The sequence below is a fragment of the Lampetra fluviatilis genome, chromosome 8 (assembly GCF_964198595.1).
Source record: "Lampetra fluviatilis chromosome 8, kcLamFluv1.1, whole genome shotgun sequence".
In the NCBI taxonomy this organism is placed as follows: Eukaryota; Metazoa; Chordata; class Hyperoartia; order Petromyzontiformes; family Petromyzontidae; genus Lampetra; species Lampetra fluviatilis.
This window is the reverse complement of record NC_136282.1, coordinates 14,789,759-14,804,452: the sequence shown is the minus strand read 5'-3', so window position 1 is coordinate 14,804,452 and position 14,694 is coordinate 14,789,759. Positions and strand designations below refer to the sequence as shown.

At 54.4% G+C, this 14,694-nt stretch overlaps 1 protein-coding gene across 5 annotated transcripts in view; it reads right to left on the bottom strand.

Annotated features, from left to right (window-relative positions):
- The window catches only part of LOC144933931 (transcriptional enhancer factor TEF-1-like), a 67,098-nt gene extending 57,089 nt beyond the window's left edge, over positions 1–10,009 (bottom strand). For all 5 annotated transcript variants that reach the window (XM_078859242.1, XM_078859245.1, XM_078859243.1 and 2 more), the window contains exon 1: positions 9,462–10,009. In XM_078859242.1, coding sequence (XP_078715368.1) covers positions 9,462–9,699 — 238 coding nt within the window. In that variant the 5' untranslated portion in view covers positions 9,700–10,009. The remainder of the gene's footprint in view (positions 1–9,461) is intronic.
- Between the last annotated feature and the right edge of the window lie 4,685 nt (positions 10,010–14,694).

Sequence of the window (14,694 nt, the reverse complement as noted above, 5' to 3'; positions counted from 1 at the left end):
ACGCAGACTCCATTTGAGTCTCTACGTGAATCTGTGAGTCTTGTACGTGGTGGTTCCCGTATGTCTATGGGTCTCTATGTTAGTCTGTGTTTCTCAATGTAACATAAGTATATGGCTCTTCTATATGAATGTGGACTTTCAATGAAACCATTCCGTATGGGTCTCAATGTGACACTATGGCTCTCTATGTATATATATGCTGAACTTCTTTCGCACCGTACATGTGTGTCTGTGGGTGTCCATGCGAATCTATGAGTCTCTGCGGTAAATGAGTAGTGTCCGGGCCTAGACCATCATGAACTCACTCCACGCCCCCTCCCCACCCCGGTTTAAATCATCACGCACTTGAGGATATGTCAAGGAACACGGGATTAGAACCTCGGCTGTCACCTCAGCGTCCCTGACATGGCTATTATGGATTTCTCGTGAGACTCTGGGGAAGGATGGGAGGGGGGTTGGGGGTCCGGAGGGGTCTGGGAGGAGGAGGAGGATGAGGGGGGGGGTCGCCGAGACAGGAGTGACATCAGGATTGGCATCATGAGCTCCGTGACCACCTGCAGCGAACGCTTAAGACCCCCTGCCGAGTGGTGGTGGTGATGGCGAGGGGGGGTGTGAAGTATGGGGGGGGGGTGTGGGATGGAGAGTGGGAGGGGGGGAGATCTACCCCCCCCCTCCTACCACCAGACTCACCCCTCACCCACTCCCTCCCCCCGCCCAAATCCTCTCCTAGCCCCCCCCCCCAAGCCGACACTCCCTTAGCGGCCGTAAGATGAGACTCGGGGCATGGGGACGGTTTTAGCGAGCGGTCTGAATGACGGCCTCAAATGGCGCATTGTACTACCCGATAGGGTGCGGGGAGAGCGTGGGGGAGCGTTCGCGAGAGAGAAAGAGAGAGAAAGAGAGAGTGCGCGTGAGTGGGAGATAGTTGAGTATGGAGGGGGAGAGGGAGGAGAGAGAGAGGGAGATGGGGCGAATGGGGGGGAGAGGTGGGCGAGAGAGATTTTGAGATAGTGGTCGAGTGGGAGAGAGGACGAGAGAGGGAGTGAGAGAGAGTAGAAGAGATAGAGAGGAGGAGGGGGAGCTGGGGAGAGAGTGGGCGAGCGCGCGCGAGAGAGCGAGGACGCACGGAGAAGAGCGCATGAGAGTTTGGAGTGAAAGATACGGGGAGAGATACGGGGAGAGAGTCGGAGAGTGGGAGAGAGAGAGAGATAGTTTAGGAGTGGGAGCGAGAGAGAGAGAGAGAGAGCAGACACGTGCATCGTGCAACACACACACAGGGTGACCTTGTTCGGCCAGAGAGCGAGCGCGACACGCGCCCTCTCGCACGCGCACACGCATATAGATACACAGGCAAAGATCCCCCGTATAGCCTTAACCGATTGTTTGGGGGCAAGGGCCGTGAGCGAGTAGCACCTATGGAGGTGACAGGGAAACGCCCGCTGTGTGGACGAGGCTAACGCCACGCCCGTCCCTATTTGTCTCCCCCCCTCCCCCACTGCCTCCCAAGACCGCACCAGGACCCGTTGAGCTAATATGTCACTCACGATAGCCGTAGATACAACCCGCGCCCGCTGGCTTTGCGCGCAGCGCGTTGCGACCAGCGCGCCACCGCTCCTCGTGCATGACGACGCATACACAGTACACGCACACTGCTGGATAAAGGCTGTAACCACGTGGTTGTCGGTCATTGGGGTTGCTTGACCATACTTCAGCACACTGGGATACTGTAAACTGGAAAATGATAAAGAGTCGAGATGAAGGGATTTAGAAAAAAATTACTTTTGTAAAGTTTTATCCATTAAACCGACGCAGCCTTAACACACTTTCGGTGCGAGTTCTGTCCGCGAGCACCGATCTCAGCAGGGGTGAGCAGCAGCTCTTTGAGGGCCGCTTCGTGTGGTCGTCTATTAGGGACGACCCCGTCTCGCATTCACCACACCAGTGCATCGCGCCTCTTGAAAATCTTGATTGCTAACAGCACTTGGCCCAGCAGTCACCCGTTAAGGCCACACGGGGGATCATCTTTGTCTGCGATTGCGCGTAATCCCAAATGAGTAGTTTTCGAATTTTGGCAAATGTAGTAAGGCGACGCCGCTGGCACACAATGACCTCCTCCTGCGAATTGCGTCACGGGGCGACGCATCTTTAGCGTCCGCCGCGGAGCAGACGAAGCCGAGTTTTTAGTTTTGTATTGCGGCGATAACCAGGGCGGCCGCTGGGAAAAATCCGAACCGTGAACCTCCGCGGTGTTGATTGGCCAAGTCAAGGCGGCTGCGCGGGCCGGTGATTGGTTCCGCTCGCTGGGGGGATTGGGGGGCTCAAGCCAACGGGGGAGGGAGGGGCGACGTGGGGGTTCCACGTCACCCCCCCCACCCCCCCGGGTCTCGCCGCGCTAAAACCTACACAACGATCATCAGCGACAGCGTCAGCAGCGAACCGAGCGGTCGGCTACGTCTGGGGCAGCAATTGGAAGACACCGAGAGAGACGTTGAGGCACGAGGTCGTGCTTGTTTAAGTTTGTTCAGCCAGCTGGCCAGGATTGGGATCATCTTGGCACACTTTTTACCCAGTCTCTGTGTGTGTGTATCTCTATGCGTCTTTATTCATCTCTTTGAGTCTGTGTATCTCCAAGAGTCTCTTTATGTATCTCGGTGAGTATCTATGCATCTCTATGCGTCTATCTCGAGTCTCTATACATCTCTATGAGTCTCTGTGTTCGTTTAGTTTATTAAGTTTTTGAGCCATCTGGCCAGGATTTGGCAAAAACAGAGTTCGCCTTTAACCCCGGGAACTTGAGACTACAGACGAGGTGTTTCTCACCTAACATTGAACCTAACAATAGCATATTTAAGAATCACAGTTCAGAGACAAACAACATATATACCAGAGGTGTGGACTCGAGTCATGTGACTTGGACTCGAGTCAGACTCGAGTCATGAATTTGATGACTTGCGACTCGACTTGGACTTGCATAACAATGACTTTGTCCCACCTCTGATATATACCATCACAAAATAACAGCTACAATCTCATCAACGGTGTGTGTAAATACTGTGCACTGCATATGTCCTGTTCGCATGCACTTCCAAACCCCACGTGTTTCACTCACAGAGGTGTACCAATCATCCGACGCGTGCAGCGCTGTGACCCGTTCCGTTCGTTCGATAAGACACACGCAGAGTGGTCATGGGACGAGGGATGATCCCATCGTCTTGGTGGAGGGAGGGAGGGAGGGGGGGGCGGGTCGTGGTTGGAGAACCTTCATCCAGAAGTAGACTGACCGCGGCTGTTGAGAGCGAGAGTTTAACCGAGACGTGATTCGCCAATGATCAGGCGCGCGCAGCGTGCAACGGAAATTCGAATTGGAACGGTGGGGGAGGAGGAGGAGGTGGGGGTGGTGGTGAGTCAATACGAGGAGGGCGGAGGTGGGGGTCGAGGTTGGGAACTCGGGGGTGGTGGGGGGGTTCTGACTTTGCGACTCCACGCGCTGTGGCTGAGTCGCCAGCCCTGTTGCTGTAACGACTCCCAGGGTTGGGAAGACGGCAGGACGGGACGTGCGGTTTAGCCCAACAGACGCCCGCCCCCACCCCTTGCACCCCCCCCCCTACCCGCCCCCACCACTCGCCTCACCCATCGCTGTTTGCCTGCTCGGCACGGAGAGACAAAGGCGGTTAATCCCACGCAGTCCACGCGGCCTATTGTAACCACTGTGACGCGCTCACACCCCTGCCGCTCCTCGCCCTCGTGGACGGTGGGGGGGGGGGGTGTACGGAACCACCCCCGACCGCCTTTGTATTCCCCCCGACTGTTGATGGATAACAACACCACGCCGCCTATTTATCTATTTTATGTCGGAGACGGCCTAATGGGTGGGGGAGGCGCCACGAACAACGTCCACAGGTTCAGGTGACAGGTGCTGAGCACGTGACCGGGGAGACGGGGGGCCGCTCGCGAAATTCCACAACAATATCCACCCCCTTCACCCCAGGAACACCCCTCCCCTCACGCCCCTCCCCCCTCGCAGGGACCCCCCTCGCAGGGACCCACCCCTCCCTCCAGCCCCCCCCCGCCCCAACAGGGACTCCCACCCCCGCCCTCGACGAGAACACATCGAGGTGCGCAGTGATAGCTACTTTCTTATCCCTCCTCCCACTTCCAATTAGCGCGGTTGGCTCTGTACGGTACGAAAAAAGTCCGACAGACACATACACGCGGCCTGTAATCCCCCGCTGCGGAGGTCGTCGGAGGGTTGGTGGCTTACCGCTCACACAGATCTCTCGGTGAAACTCCATCCCCGTGGACTGATCGCCATCTGTCTCCATCTGTACGGGGATTGAGTGTTGCCCCCTCGCGCAGAGTGTGGCTTTTCCACGGGTGCTCTGGTTTATTCCCCGCGTGTCGAATAATAATACTAAACAGAACTCATCAGTAATTGGCTGAAAGCATCTCATCTGAAAATAAAAATCGATTTAACGGCAGGACCCTGAATTAGTGAGTACATTATAATAATAAAATACGTGGTACCGCAGCAGCTACTCGGTTAATGCTGAGTCGACCTAGGGGAGACCAAAGACCTGCTTCAGATTTTCGTCACCGAATATTTCATGAGAGCGACAATCCGTCTCGGGTCGCCGGCTTCGTAGCGCAGAGCGCTAACCGCTGCGCCACCGTTCTCCATGCACGCAAAGACAAAGGTCACCCCTATAGCCTTTGCACAGACTGTTGGGGCAAGGGCTGTTAGCGGCCACCTATGAAGGCACACGCACACGGTACACCCACACACAAGACACTCACTCATGCGCAAACGCGCAGACACAAAGGCAGACGCGTGGTGGCAGTCGGAGTTTCCCGTAAAAGGCGTTTTTTTTAATAAACAGAGACAAAGATCCCCCGTATAGCCTTGCACACAGACTGTTGGGGCAGAGGGCTGTTAGCGCGCGCATATTGATGCCGGTACAGCACACGTGTGTGGGGGAGGGGGGGGTGAAATCTCAGACTGAGCCCATTTGTCTCCACACTGTTTATGTGCCATGGTAGCTAAGAGATGTTAACTCCCTCGCCTGGTATACAGGAGGTCGTGGGATTGATCCCGACCCTGGCGCCTGCTGCTGTGTATTTGGAGTTTGCGTGCCTCTCTCCCCGTGGTGGCGTGGATTTTTCTCCGGGTCCTTCGGTTCTTACCTCCGCATTTAGAAACACTCGTTTAGAGTATTTGGCTGCTATACATTTCCACACGATGAACCACTTTCAGACTTACGACTTTCGTGACTGCAGGAATTCATATTCTTGGTTCTTTCGGTAAAGTCACGTAGATAGAAAAAAAAATCTTCAGAAGAAATTATTATTCAGAGATAACCGCTTGTGTTGCGATCGAAACGTCGTGGGTTTTTTTGCTTTTAATTTAGATTTTTGTTTTCTATCTACATGACTTTACCGAATGAACCAAGAATATGATCAACCACTTATTTGCGCTATCATGTGTGGCCAGGTCGAATTGTCGCTTCTGAAAAAGAGCTATATAGGTGAGTGGGCCTTACCTGGTAAAATAAAATAGTTTAGTTGAATATACACTACTTCATGAAGGTAACAATTTAAGGCTCAGTCAACCTACGGAAGGCCCAGGACTGGTTAATATATTCCCCACTGTTATTATTATCGTCAGCAGGGAGGGAACTCGGGTGGGCTGTAGCGCAACGCGCTCACCCTTTACACTATCGCTCCCCATATTTAAATAAACAGAGACAAAGTACCCACACGTACACACACACGCATTCGCGCTCACACAGGCAGACAAGCACACACGAACGCAGACACCCAGCCCGGCCGCCTTTGTCTCCCTCGTGGCCAAGTTTACACAACGCACCAGCTGCTCAGTTGAGACTGAGTCGACCACGCACGCGCACACACACGCACGCGCACACACACACGCGCACACACACACACACGCATGCACACACACACACGCGCACACCCCCACGAACACGTGGTCGTGGGGGACAGACTCACTCATCACATCTGGAGAGCATCTGTTGGGGACCGCGTGAGTGGGCGGTCAGCTGATACCACCACCACTTCTAATGATGTTCCTACCATCACCTCCGATACCATCGCTATTGTTACTATTGTGCTCGTTTAAAGCTATTAACAACACGCTTTTATTTAAATGTTACCAAGTAAGGCGCCACGGAGCTACGTAGCTCTTTATCAGAAGCGACTTGGCCACAAAATGATAGCTCAGCGAAGAGGCTCATTACGTGGAAATCCATCGCAGCTAAATGTGGAGGGAAAACCCCAGAAAAATCCATGAGACCACAGGAAGAAAGACACGCAAACTCAAAATATACAGCAGGCATCAGGATCGCGATCGAACCCACAACCTCCTACATACCAGGCGAGGGAGTTAACATCTCTCCACCGCAGCACCCTTACATATATACTAATACGCATACTTCGCCATGCTGGTCAGTTGCCGATTCATATCAGTAATGGCCTGAACCCGAACTCAGATGGGCCAAATTCACTGCACAACGCTGCGAATCTGGTCATGTCCAGCAGCTGATCTGAACGCTGCTTGTCGCTGTTATTGGGCAAGTCCACACCTGTACCACACCAGCTCCCTCTCGAGCCCCTACGGTCCGGCCAAACAGAAGCTGCTTGGGCATGCAGTGGCTGGGCATGTGGGCTACGTGACCCAGCCAACGCAGCCTCCTCAGCTGCCAGAGGAAGTCATTAATGGGACAGTGTCCAGATCTTTTAAGGATCTGCGAGCTTCTCGGCACTGTAAATCCAGCCGGGCTAAACCGGCCGGCATGGATCGCAGGCAGTGGCCCAGCTGGAATGTTTCCAAGTGACACAGGTGTTCCGGTCAGTGGGCCCACGCTCCGTAAGCGTGCAGGAGAGAGGGTGCAGCGATGGGTGAGAAGACCCGGTTTGTCAGCGAGACCTCCGTTGTCAAACCTGAGCCGCCTCTAAGCACCACTGCTCAGGTACTGGGAACTCCTCCTCCACTGATAACCCAGAGTGTCAAGGCAGATGTTTTCGTTGGGGCTGATGGAATAGACACATACATATGGGAGACAAAGACAAAGATCCCCCCATATAATTATCTTCAACTGACTGTTAGGGCAAGTGCATTTAGCGAGTGAGGGCTGGCAAGATACATGAGGGGTGGGTGGCCAACACCAGTCGCGACCACCTTTGTCTGATGATGAGTATGATGAGGATGATGAGGATGATGAATATATGACGATGACAATGAGGACGACAATGATGCTATGATGACTCAGTGATGATGCTGATAACGATGACCACCACCGCCTCCTCCTCATTGGTTCCTCCCAGCAAACCCAAGTGGTGAGCTCCACGCACCCTGGCATGTGTCCGCCACATGGCACGCCAGCCCCCTCGTCTCGTTCGACGCGTCACCACCACCATCGCCGCCGTCACAACCACCACCAAACATCAATAACCACCGTCTTCCGCCTCTCAGCCCCCGCCACCACCAGCGTCACTGTAGCAGCCTCCCCCCACCACCACCCGCACCCCCCACAATCACCCTCCGTCCACACCCCCAACTCCTCCAGCACCAAAAATCCCCAGCCCCCCTTCCCCCCACCGCCCCCCGCCAATCCACGTACTCCAGCCGGGCAGCGTGTCGGGGAATAATCGGTAGACATGTAAGCTCCGATACATCTTAATCATCTGTAACACCTGGTATGCCACAGGCAGCCTCCAATCATCCAATGCACGAAGCAGGCTCAAAGACCTGCTTAGCTTCCGAGACTCGGAAGAGATCATTGCCTAAACTCCTGGCGGGTTGACGCGCGAGTCATTGTTACAAAAAGCGAATTGAAAAACTGTCTTCACGTCTCTTTAAGTAAAAACTATCTTTTTTCTTTTCCCTTGGGGGGTCCTTCTGGAGTTCTTGGGCCCGCGGAACAAATGTCCCATTTGCACCGCCCCCCCCCCCCCCATAACACATCCGTCCGTGTCTTTATCGATAGCAACAGGACGGTCCCTCATCAACACCTCAGATTCGAGGTTTGTCAAGGTTCACCCCTTGGTTTTTATTTATGGTCGGCCAGGCGAGAACTCAAGAGACCAGGACTCGAGACTCATTTTCTGAGGGTGACCCTCAGCCGCCGGAATCGTAACCGACGGCGATGACGTTCAAGACAACTGAAGAACGGAAAGATGACGCAAAGGAAAATCGGCGCAAGAACAAACTCCGCGCGCGTTACGCGAGAGACACAATAACCACGAAACAATCCGTGCGCAAGCGTGATCAGTATTTTTGGGTCGAATTAAAAAGAAGTTAACTCGGAGGTATCAAAACACATTTCACGGTAACCAAAAACATCAACGTGTTGGAGAAACATCAACGGCGCGACGGCGTCATTTACTCAGATGGGCGACAACTCGGGATTTGCCATCTCAGGTGGCGCCAGTAGCCAGAGGTGGATCTAGGACCCTCCCAGGTGAGTTCGGGAGCGGGGGGGGGCAGCCATCCCAAAATATCCCCCCACAACCACCCCGTCGCATTCATTAATCAACAAAACGTGCCATGCATTGCCTCTGCGGAATATCAACAAAATACAAATTTGTGGGGTCTCAAGTAGCATGGGTGGGCGGGGGAGTGACAACCACCCCCAATCGCCCCCCCCACCCCCCGATCATCCCTCCGTATACCCAGCACTGCTCTGGGTCTGTGCACCGAGACACGCGCTCTGATCTCGTACAATTGTGACGATTTTACTTACCAGGCAAGGCCCACAGTGAACTACGTAGATTTCTCTTTCAGAAGCGAGCTGGCCAGGACAAATGAGAGCTCGACGGAGTGGGCTTATCGTCACGTGTACATTTATAGCAGCCGAATACTCTAAACGCGTGACGTTGATTCTAAAAACCAGAGGGACCCGGAGAAAAATCCATGCGAGCACGGAGAGAGAGAGATGCAAAGTACAATATATAGACATCGTCAGGGTCGGGATCGAAACCACGACCTCCTGCATACCAGGCGAGGTAGTTAACATCTCGCCGCCACCGCACACGTTGCAGAGGGGAAACATCCACGTGACCACGAGGGCATCGTCAGGGTCGGGATCGAATGTGCAACCTCTTGTATACCAGGTGAGGTAGTTAACATCTTGCCACCGTGGCGTCCAGGAAAGCCGAATGGAGTCTCAAGACTGGTTTTCACAATGAGGGGGGGGGTGCTAGGGGTGATGTTGCTGCTGCTGCGTGATCTCAATCAATTACAATCGCAGAGTTAATTTTTTCAGCATTCAGGGAAATAACATTTCGCCACGGCGGTGTACCGATGGAGGGCCGGGGGTCGGGCGGGGGAGGAGGTGGGGGCAGCGGGGGGGGGGGGGACAGCGGGGGGGGGGGACAGCGGGGGGGGGGGACGGAAGGGGGGGGGGAAGGGGGTGCGCGCGCGCGCGCGCGGCGGCGTTCCTTACCGTACATCTTGCCCTCGTCCGACAGGATGATCTTCCTGCGCCCGCACGGCGGGTAGATGGCGAGCGCCTCCTGGAAGCTCTGCTCGATGTCGGGGGACCACACCCCCTCGGCGTCGTTGTCCAGCGGCTTGTCGTTGGGCCCCCCGCTCCCCGCGCCGCCCCCACCCTCCGCTCCGCTGTCGTCCGCGTCCTCGTCCTCGCTCGAGCCCCCATCCCCGGGGGGGCCCTGGGGGGCCATCCCCCCCCCCGCCCAGGAGGGAGTGGGGGTGGTGGTGGGGGGGCAGGCCCCCGCCACCGGGCCCCGGCCACTGAGAGGCTATGGTGCCGTTGGGGGGGTGGGGGGCTGTGTGCCGGGGGGAGGGGGGGAGGGGTGGCGCGGTGGTTTGGTTGGAGACGTCGGTTGTTGTTGTTGTTTGTTGTTGTTGTTGTTGCTAAAGGGTGGCGTGTTTTTATTGTCGTGTTGCCCCCCGCGCCACCACCTCGTCGCCGCTCCCCTGCCCCCTCTCGCCCGCACTTTGTCTTCCGAGGGTTCGGAGAGATTCACTCACGGGCAGGGCTGCCCCCCCCCCAACCCCACACACTCCACACCACCCCCCTCACCCTCCCCCCCCCCAATGCTTCCTCCGCTTTCACCGTCGCACAGCGGCAGTGGCAGCAGCAGCAGCAGGCGCAGAGAGGTCGTGGCTGTGTGAGGTCAAAGTGACCTCCCTCTCTCTCTCTCCCTCCCTCCCCCTCTCTCTCTTCGTCTCGCCTCTGTTCCTCCTCCCGATATTTCTCGCGTTGAGACCGAGGGGGGTCGGTTCGATCGGTTGAGAGGCGACCTGGATACACACGCACGCACACAAAGACAAAGACCCCCCGTATAGCATTAACAGGATGTCAGGGCAAGTGCCGTTAGCGAGTAGCAGCACCTAAGAAGGGTGCCATGGCGCACGAGGAGATGGGCGGTCACACCAACGCCCGGCCGCCTTTGTCTCCCCAGTGGCGATGTTTACTACCGACAGCACCACGGTACTCATTTTGAGGCCGAGTCGACCTAGGGGAGGGCCCAGGTCCGGTTCAGTGTTGGCTGTGGCTGTCTTCCCAAAACACAAGAACGCAGCGACTACCAGCTCCACAGTACCTCTTTGCAAGATTACGTTATTACTGCCCTAATTAAATTAAAATGTGGGACGTAAATGAAAGGATTTCCATGATAAAGTGTATTTACACCGCGTTTAAAATTGTTTTTTGTTCTTGATTAATGTGTTGTTGAAAACATCTCTTGATGGTTGTCAAGGAAGCACCAACCCGTTGCTTTGGCCATGAAGAGGGGGGGCAAGGCACCCCCCCTGCCCCCCCCCCCCCACGCTTGTCACGCGACTGCCTGTCTCTCTGTCACCCCCCCGCTCACCCACTGCTCACCTCTCGGTCTGTCTCACTCTCACTCACCCCTCTCTCTCTCTCACTCACCCACCACTCACCCACTCCTCACCTGTCTCACTCTCACTCACCCCTCTCTCTCTCACCCAACACTCACCCGTCTTTCTATCTCACTCACACCTCACTCACCCGCCGCTCACCCCCCCCCCCCCTCTCATACTCTCGCTCACCCACCGCTCACCTTTCTGTCTCTCTCACTCACTCACCGACCACTCACCCCAATCTCTCTCTCTCACTCACTCCTTGCTGATCCCTCCGTAATTTACTCCCACTCACCACCTCTCTACCTCGAACGGAGAATCTGAGGAGAGTGGGAAAGGAGTGCGAAATTAAGTTGGGACATTTGTTGTGTTTTTGTTCAGATGAAATCAGCCCCCGAATATTCAATAACTTAGCCCGAAATAAATTGGACATTTTTTTCACTCAAAATAACCAACACAATCACCCGAGCAGCTATTCCACTTCGCCATATTTCTCAACAACAACAAAAAATCCATCAAATAATCAACCAAATTGTTTGGTGGAAGGTTTTTTTAACACAGGGAAGCTACGGAGACAAGAAAAAATATCATCCCTTCCCCCTGTCTCACCCGGCTGACACTCGCATGCAAGTGCTAGCCAGCCCTTGCTCAATCCACTGCTGGCGTTGGGTCTCCAATCTCCGATATTCTTTGCATTCCTCCTCTGTCCGCCTCTAAGCGCAGTGCCAAGGTGTCAATTTCCCCATGTTTAAATTTCGATTTAAAGCTTTCGCGACTGCAGGGATTCATCTTCTTGGTTCTTTCGGTAAAGTCACGTAGAATGGAAATAATAAAATAATAAAATAAAACATAATAAAATTATTCTCACGACGTTTCGGCCACAACGCAAGCTGTCTCCCCGACAGACCTGGTCTTCACCTGAGGACGGCTGCTTGCGTTGTGGCCGAAACGTCGTGAGAATGATTTTATAATGTTTTATTTTATTATTTTATTATTTCCATTCTACGTGACTTTACTGAAAGAACCAAGAAGATTCCCCATGTTTCTTTGCACGCACTTTTCAAACAAATGTTGTTGTCGTGTTCCTTCAAAAGTATCTTTCATCTTAATGGGGTCGTCGACGTGATTCCGACATGCACACAAACACCCTCCTTGCTTCTCGCTCTAATTGGCTGCCGTGGGTTAATTGACGCTGAATGCTCGAAGACGTCACGGCGAGGAGGGCCCTGCCGTCAACGTGAGCTCGACGGGGCGGCTACTGGGCGTGCAGTTTAAATGTAAATAAAAGACAAAGGCCCCACCTCCCATCGGATAGCCTTAACAGGCTGTTGGGACAAGTGCAGTTCGCGAGTAGCACCTATGAATGTCGACACGGAGCACGAGGGATGGGATGGGTGGCTCGCAACACGCGCGACCGCCTTTGTCTCCCCAGTACTGAGTTTTAACACCGCACCAAATCCTCATTTAAGGCCGTGTTGACCTAGGGAAGTGGCCAGGGCCGGTTCAGGCATTCATCACCGATGTTGGCTTTGAGCCGGATTCCAAATCGGGTGACCGGGTTCAAACTCGGGCCACCGGGTTTGTAGCACACTGCACAAACCACAGCGACACCATTCCCCTTTAAGTAGAAGCAAAGACACATGCGTGTCTGAATGTGCACAAGTCCGAGTTGACTTGAGGGAGAAGGCCCAGGACTGCTTCAGATATTCGCCTCGTACACACAAAGACAAACAAATAATCCCCCGTGTAGCCTTAACATGCTGCCGAGGACAAGTGCAGTTTAGCGGGCAGCGCCTACGAAGGCCGGCACGGCGCACGAGAGGGCGGTTTGGCCAGCACCACGCAAAGGCCGTCTTTGTCTCCCTCGCCCCAGTGCCGGTGTTTTCATTTAAGGCCGAGTCGACCCGTGGGAGGGCCAGCACGTAGCACAGCGCGCTAACCACTACACCACCGCTCCTCACACGTGCATGTAATGTTTTTACAGCTTATATAGAACACACATTTATATGTTTCTAGATTTTAATTCTAGATTTGAAGCTTTCGTGACCGCAAGGATTCATACTCTCAGGTTTAATATGTGTTCGCTTCATGTATATGTGTTCGCTTCATGTATATGTGTTCGCTTACAGCACTTGCCTCACCGGTCTGTGAAGGCTATAAGGGAAATCGTTGTCTTTATATATGTGTGTGTTTTAGTGTGGAACGGTGGTGCAGTGGTTAGCGCACCGCACTACGAACCCTGGCGACCCGATTTCGATTCCCGCTCATGAACAACATCAACGACTAAACAATCTCGGAGGCGCGCCGTGCCGGCCTTCGTTCGGTGCTGATCGCTGACAGCACTTGCCCCATCAGTCAAGCAAAGGCTACACGGGGGATCTTTGTCTATTTTAGTCCTGTATCTCGCTGTAAAAAGCTTGTTTAATCACCACGCGTCCGCTGAGCATAAACTCAAGTAAATAATTTACCAAAGTTCGTGACCCTTTACTTCATTAAAGGTTGCGAGGTCTCAGTGGGGGCGGGGGGGGGGGGTACGTTGATGGGGGGGGGAAGAGTTCTAAACAAGACTAAGCAGACGACGCCGTGGCGAGTCGAGTTTCATGACGGCTCCATTCATCGATTGGCGCGAGTAACGCCGAGTTCGATTTGTAGTCGATGATGGACGCGATGGATTCACGTGACCCCTGCAGCCACTAGAAGCGCGGGTTGTTTTAAAAAAAACTAAAACACATGTACGCTTGGATTAAATCGCCGGGGTTTGAATTCCTGAAGCTCGCACGACGATTGCAATTCGCATTTTGCTTGTTCCAAAAAAGTGCCAATTATTTTAGGCTGGCGGTGGCTCGGAGAGGCCTTCATCCAGCAGTGGACTGACCGTGGCTTAACGATGATGTTGATTTTAAGTTGATTTAAAAAATCTTGTGAAAAAGAGCTTTATAGCTCATCGGATTCCTCCAGCACGAATAAATATTCTGATTTTGGAACCAAGACAACTGGTCCCCCCCCCCCCCCGGGAGCTCCAACTGCCCCCCTCAATCCTCCCCCACCCCACTCCCCGCCCCCACCAGCATATTACTAGGGGCACAATACACAGAGAAATTACATGCCCACGCCTTTTCGTGAACGCGACGTTACTCAGGCATTCGTTTTCACGCCGCGCATCCCCCGTGTGTGCTTCGTGTCGTAATTTGTCAGTGCGTGTTTGCATTAGCAGCGCGTTCGTTTGTGTCACGTCGCGAATGATCGCGTCCTGTCGCCGCAACGTGTCCACGACGTGCCTCACTCAGACGCGGAAAGAGGTTCTCTCCGCACGGCGCCCAGGCCGCGGCGGAACCCAATTCGCGGGTGAAGGGCACCGCTGGATGAGCGCTTCGCTGGACTCCACAGCAACCGCCTTCCCGTAATGAGGCGAGGATCAATCAGACGGGTCAGGGACCATCAGAAGGGCCAAGGACCATCAGAGGGGTCAGGGACCAACAGACGGGTCAGTGACCATCAGACGGGTCACGACCATCAGACGGGTCAGGGACCATCAGACAGGTCAGGGACCATCAGACGGGTCAGGGACCATCAGATGGGTCACGACCATCAGACGGGTCAGGGACCATCAGAGGGGTCAAGGACCATCAGACAGGTCACGACCATCAGACGGGTCAGGGACCATCAGACGGGTCAGGGACCATCAGACGGGTCACGACCATCAGACGGGTCAGGGACCATCAGACGGGTCACGACCATCAGACGGGTCAGGGACCGTCAGACGGGTCAGGGACCATCAGACGGGTCACGACCATCAGACGGGTCAGGGACCATCAGACGGGTCACGACCA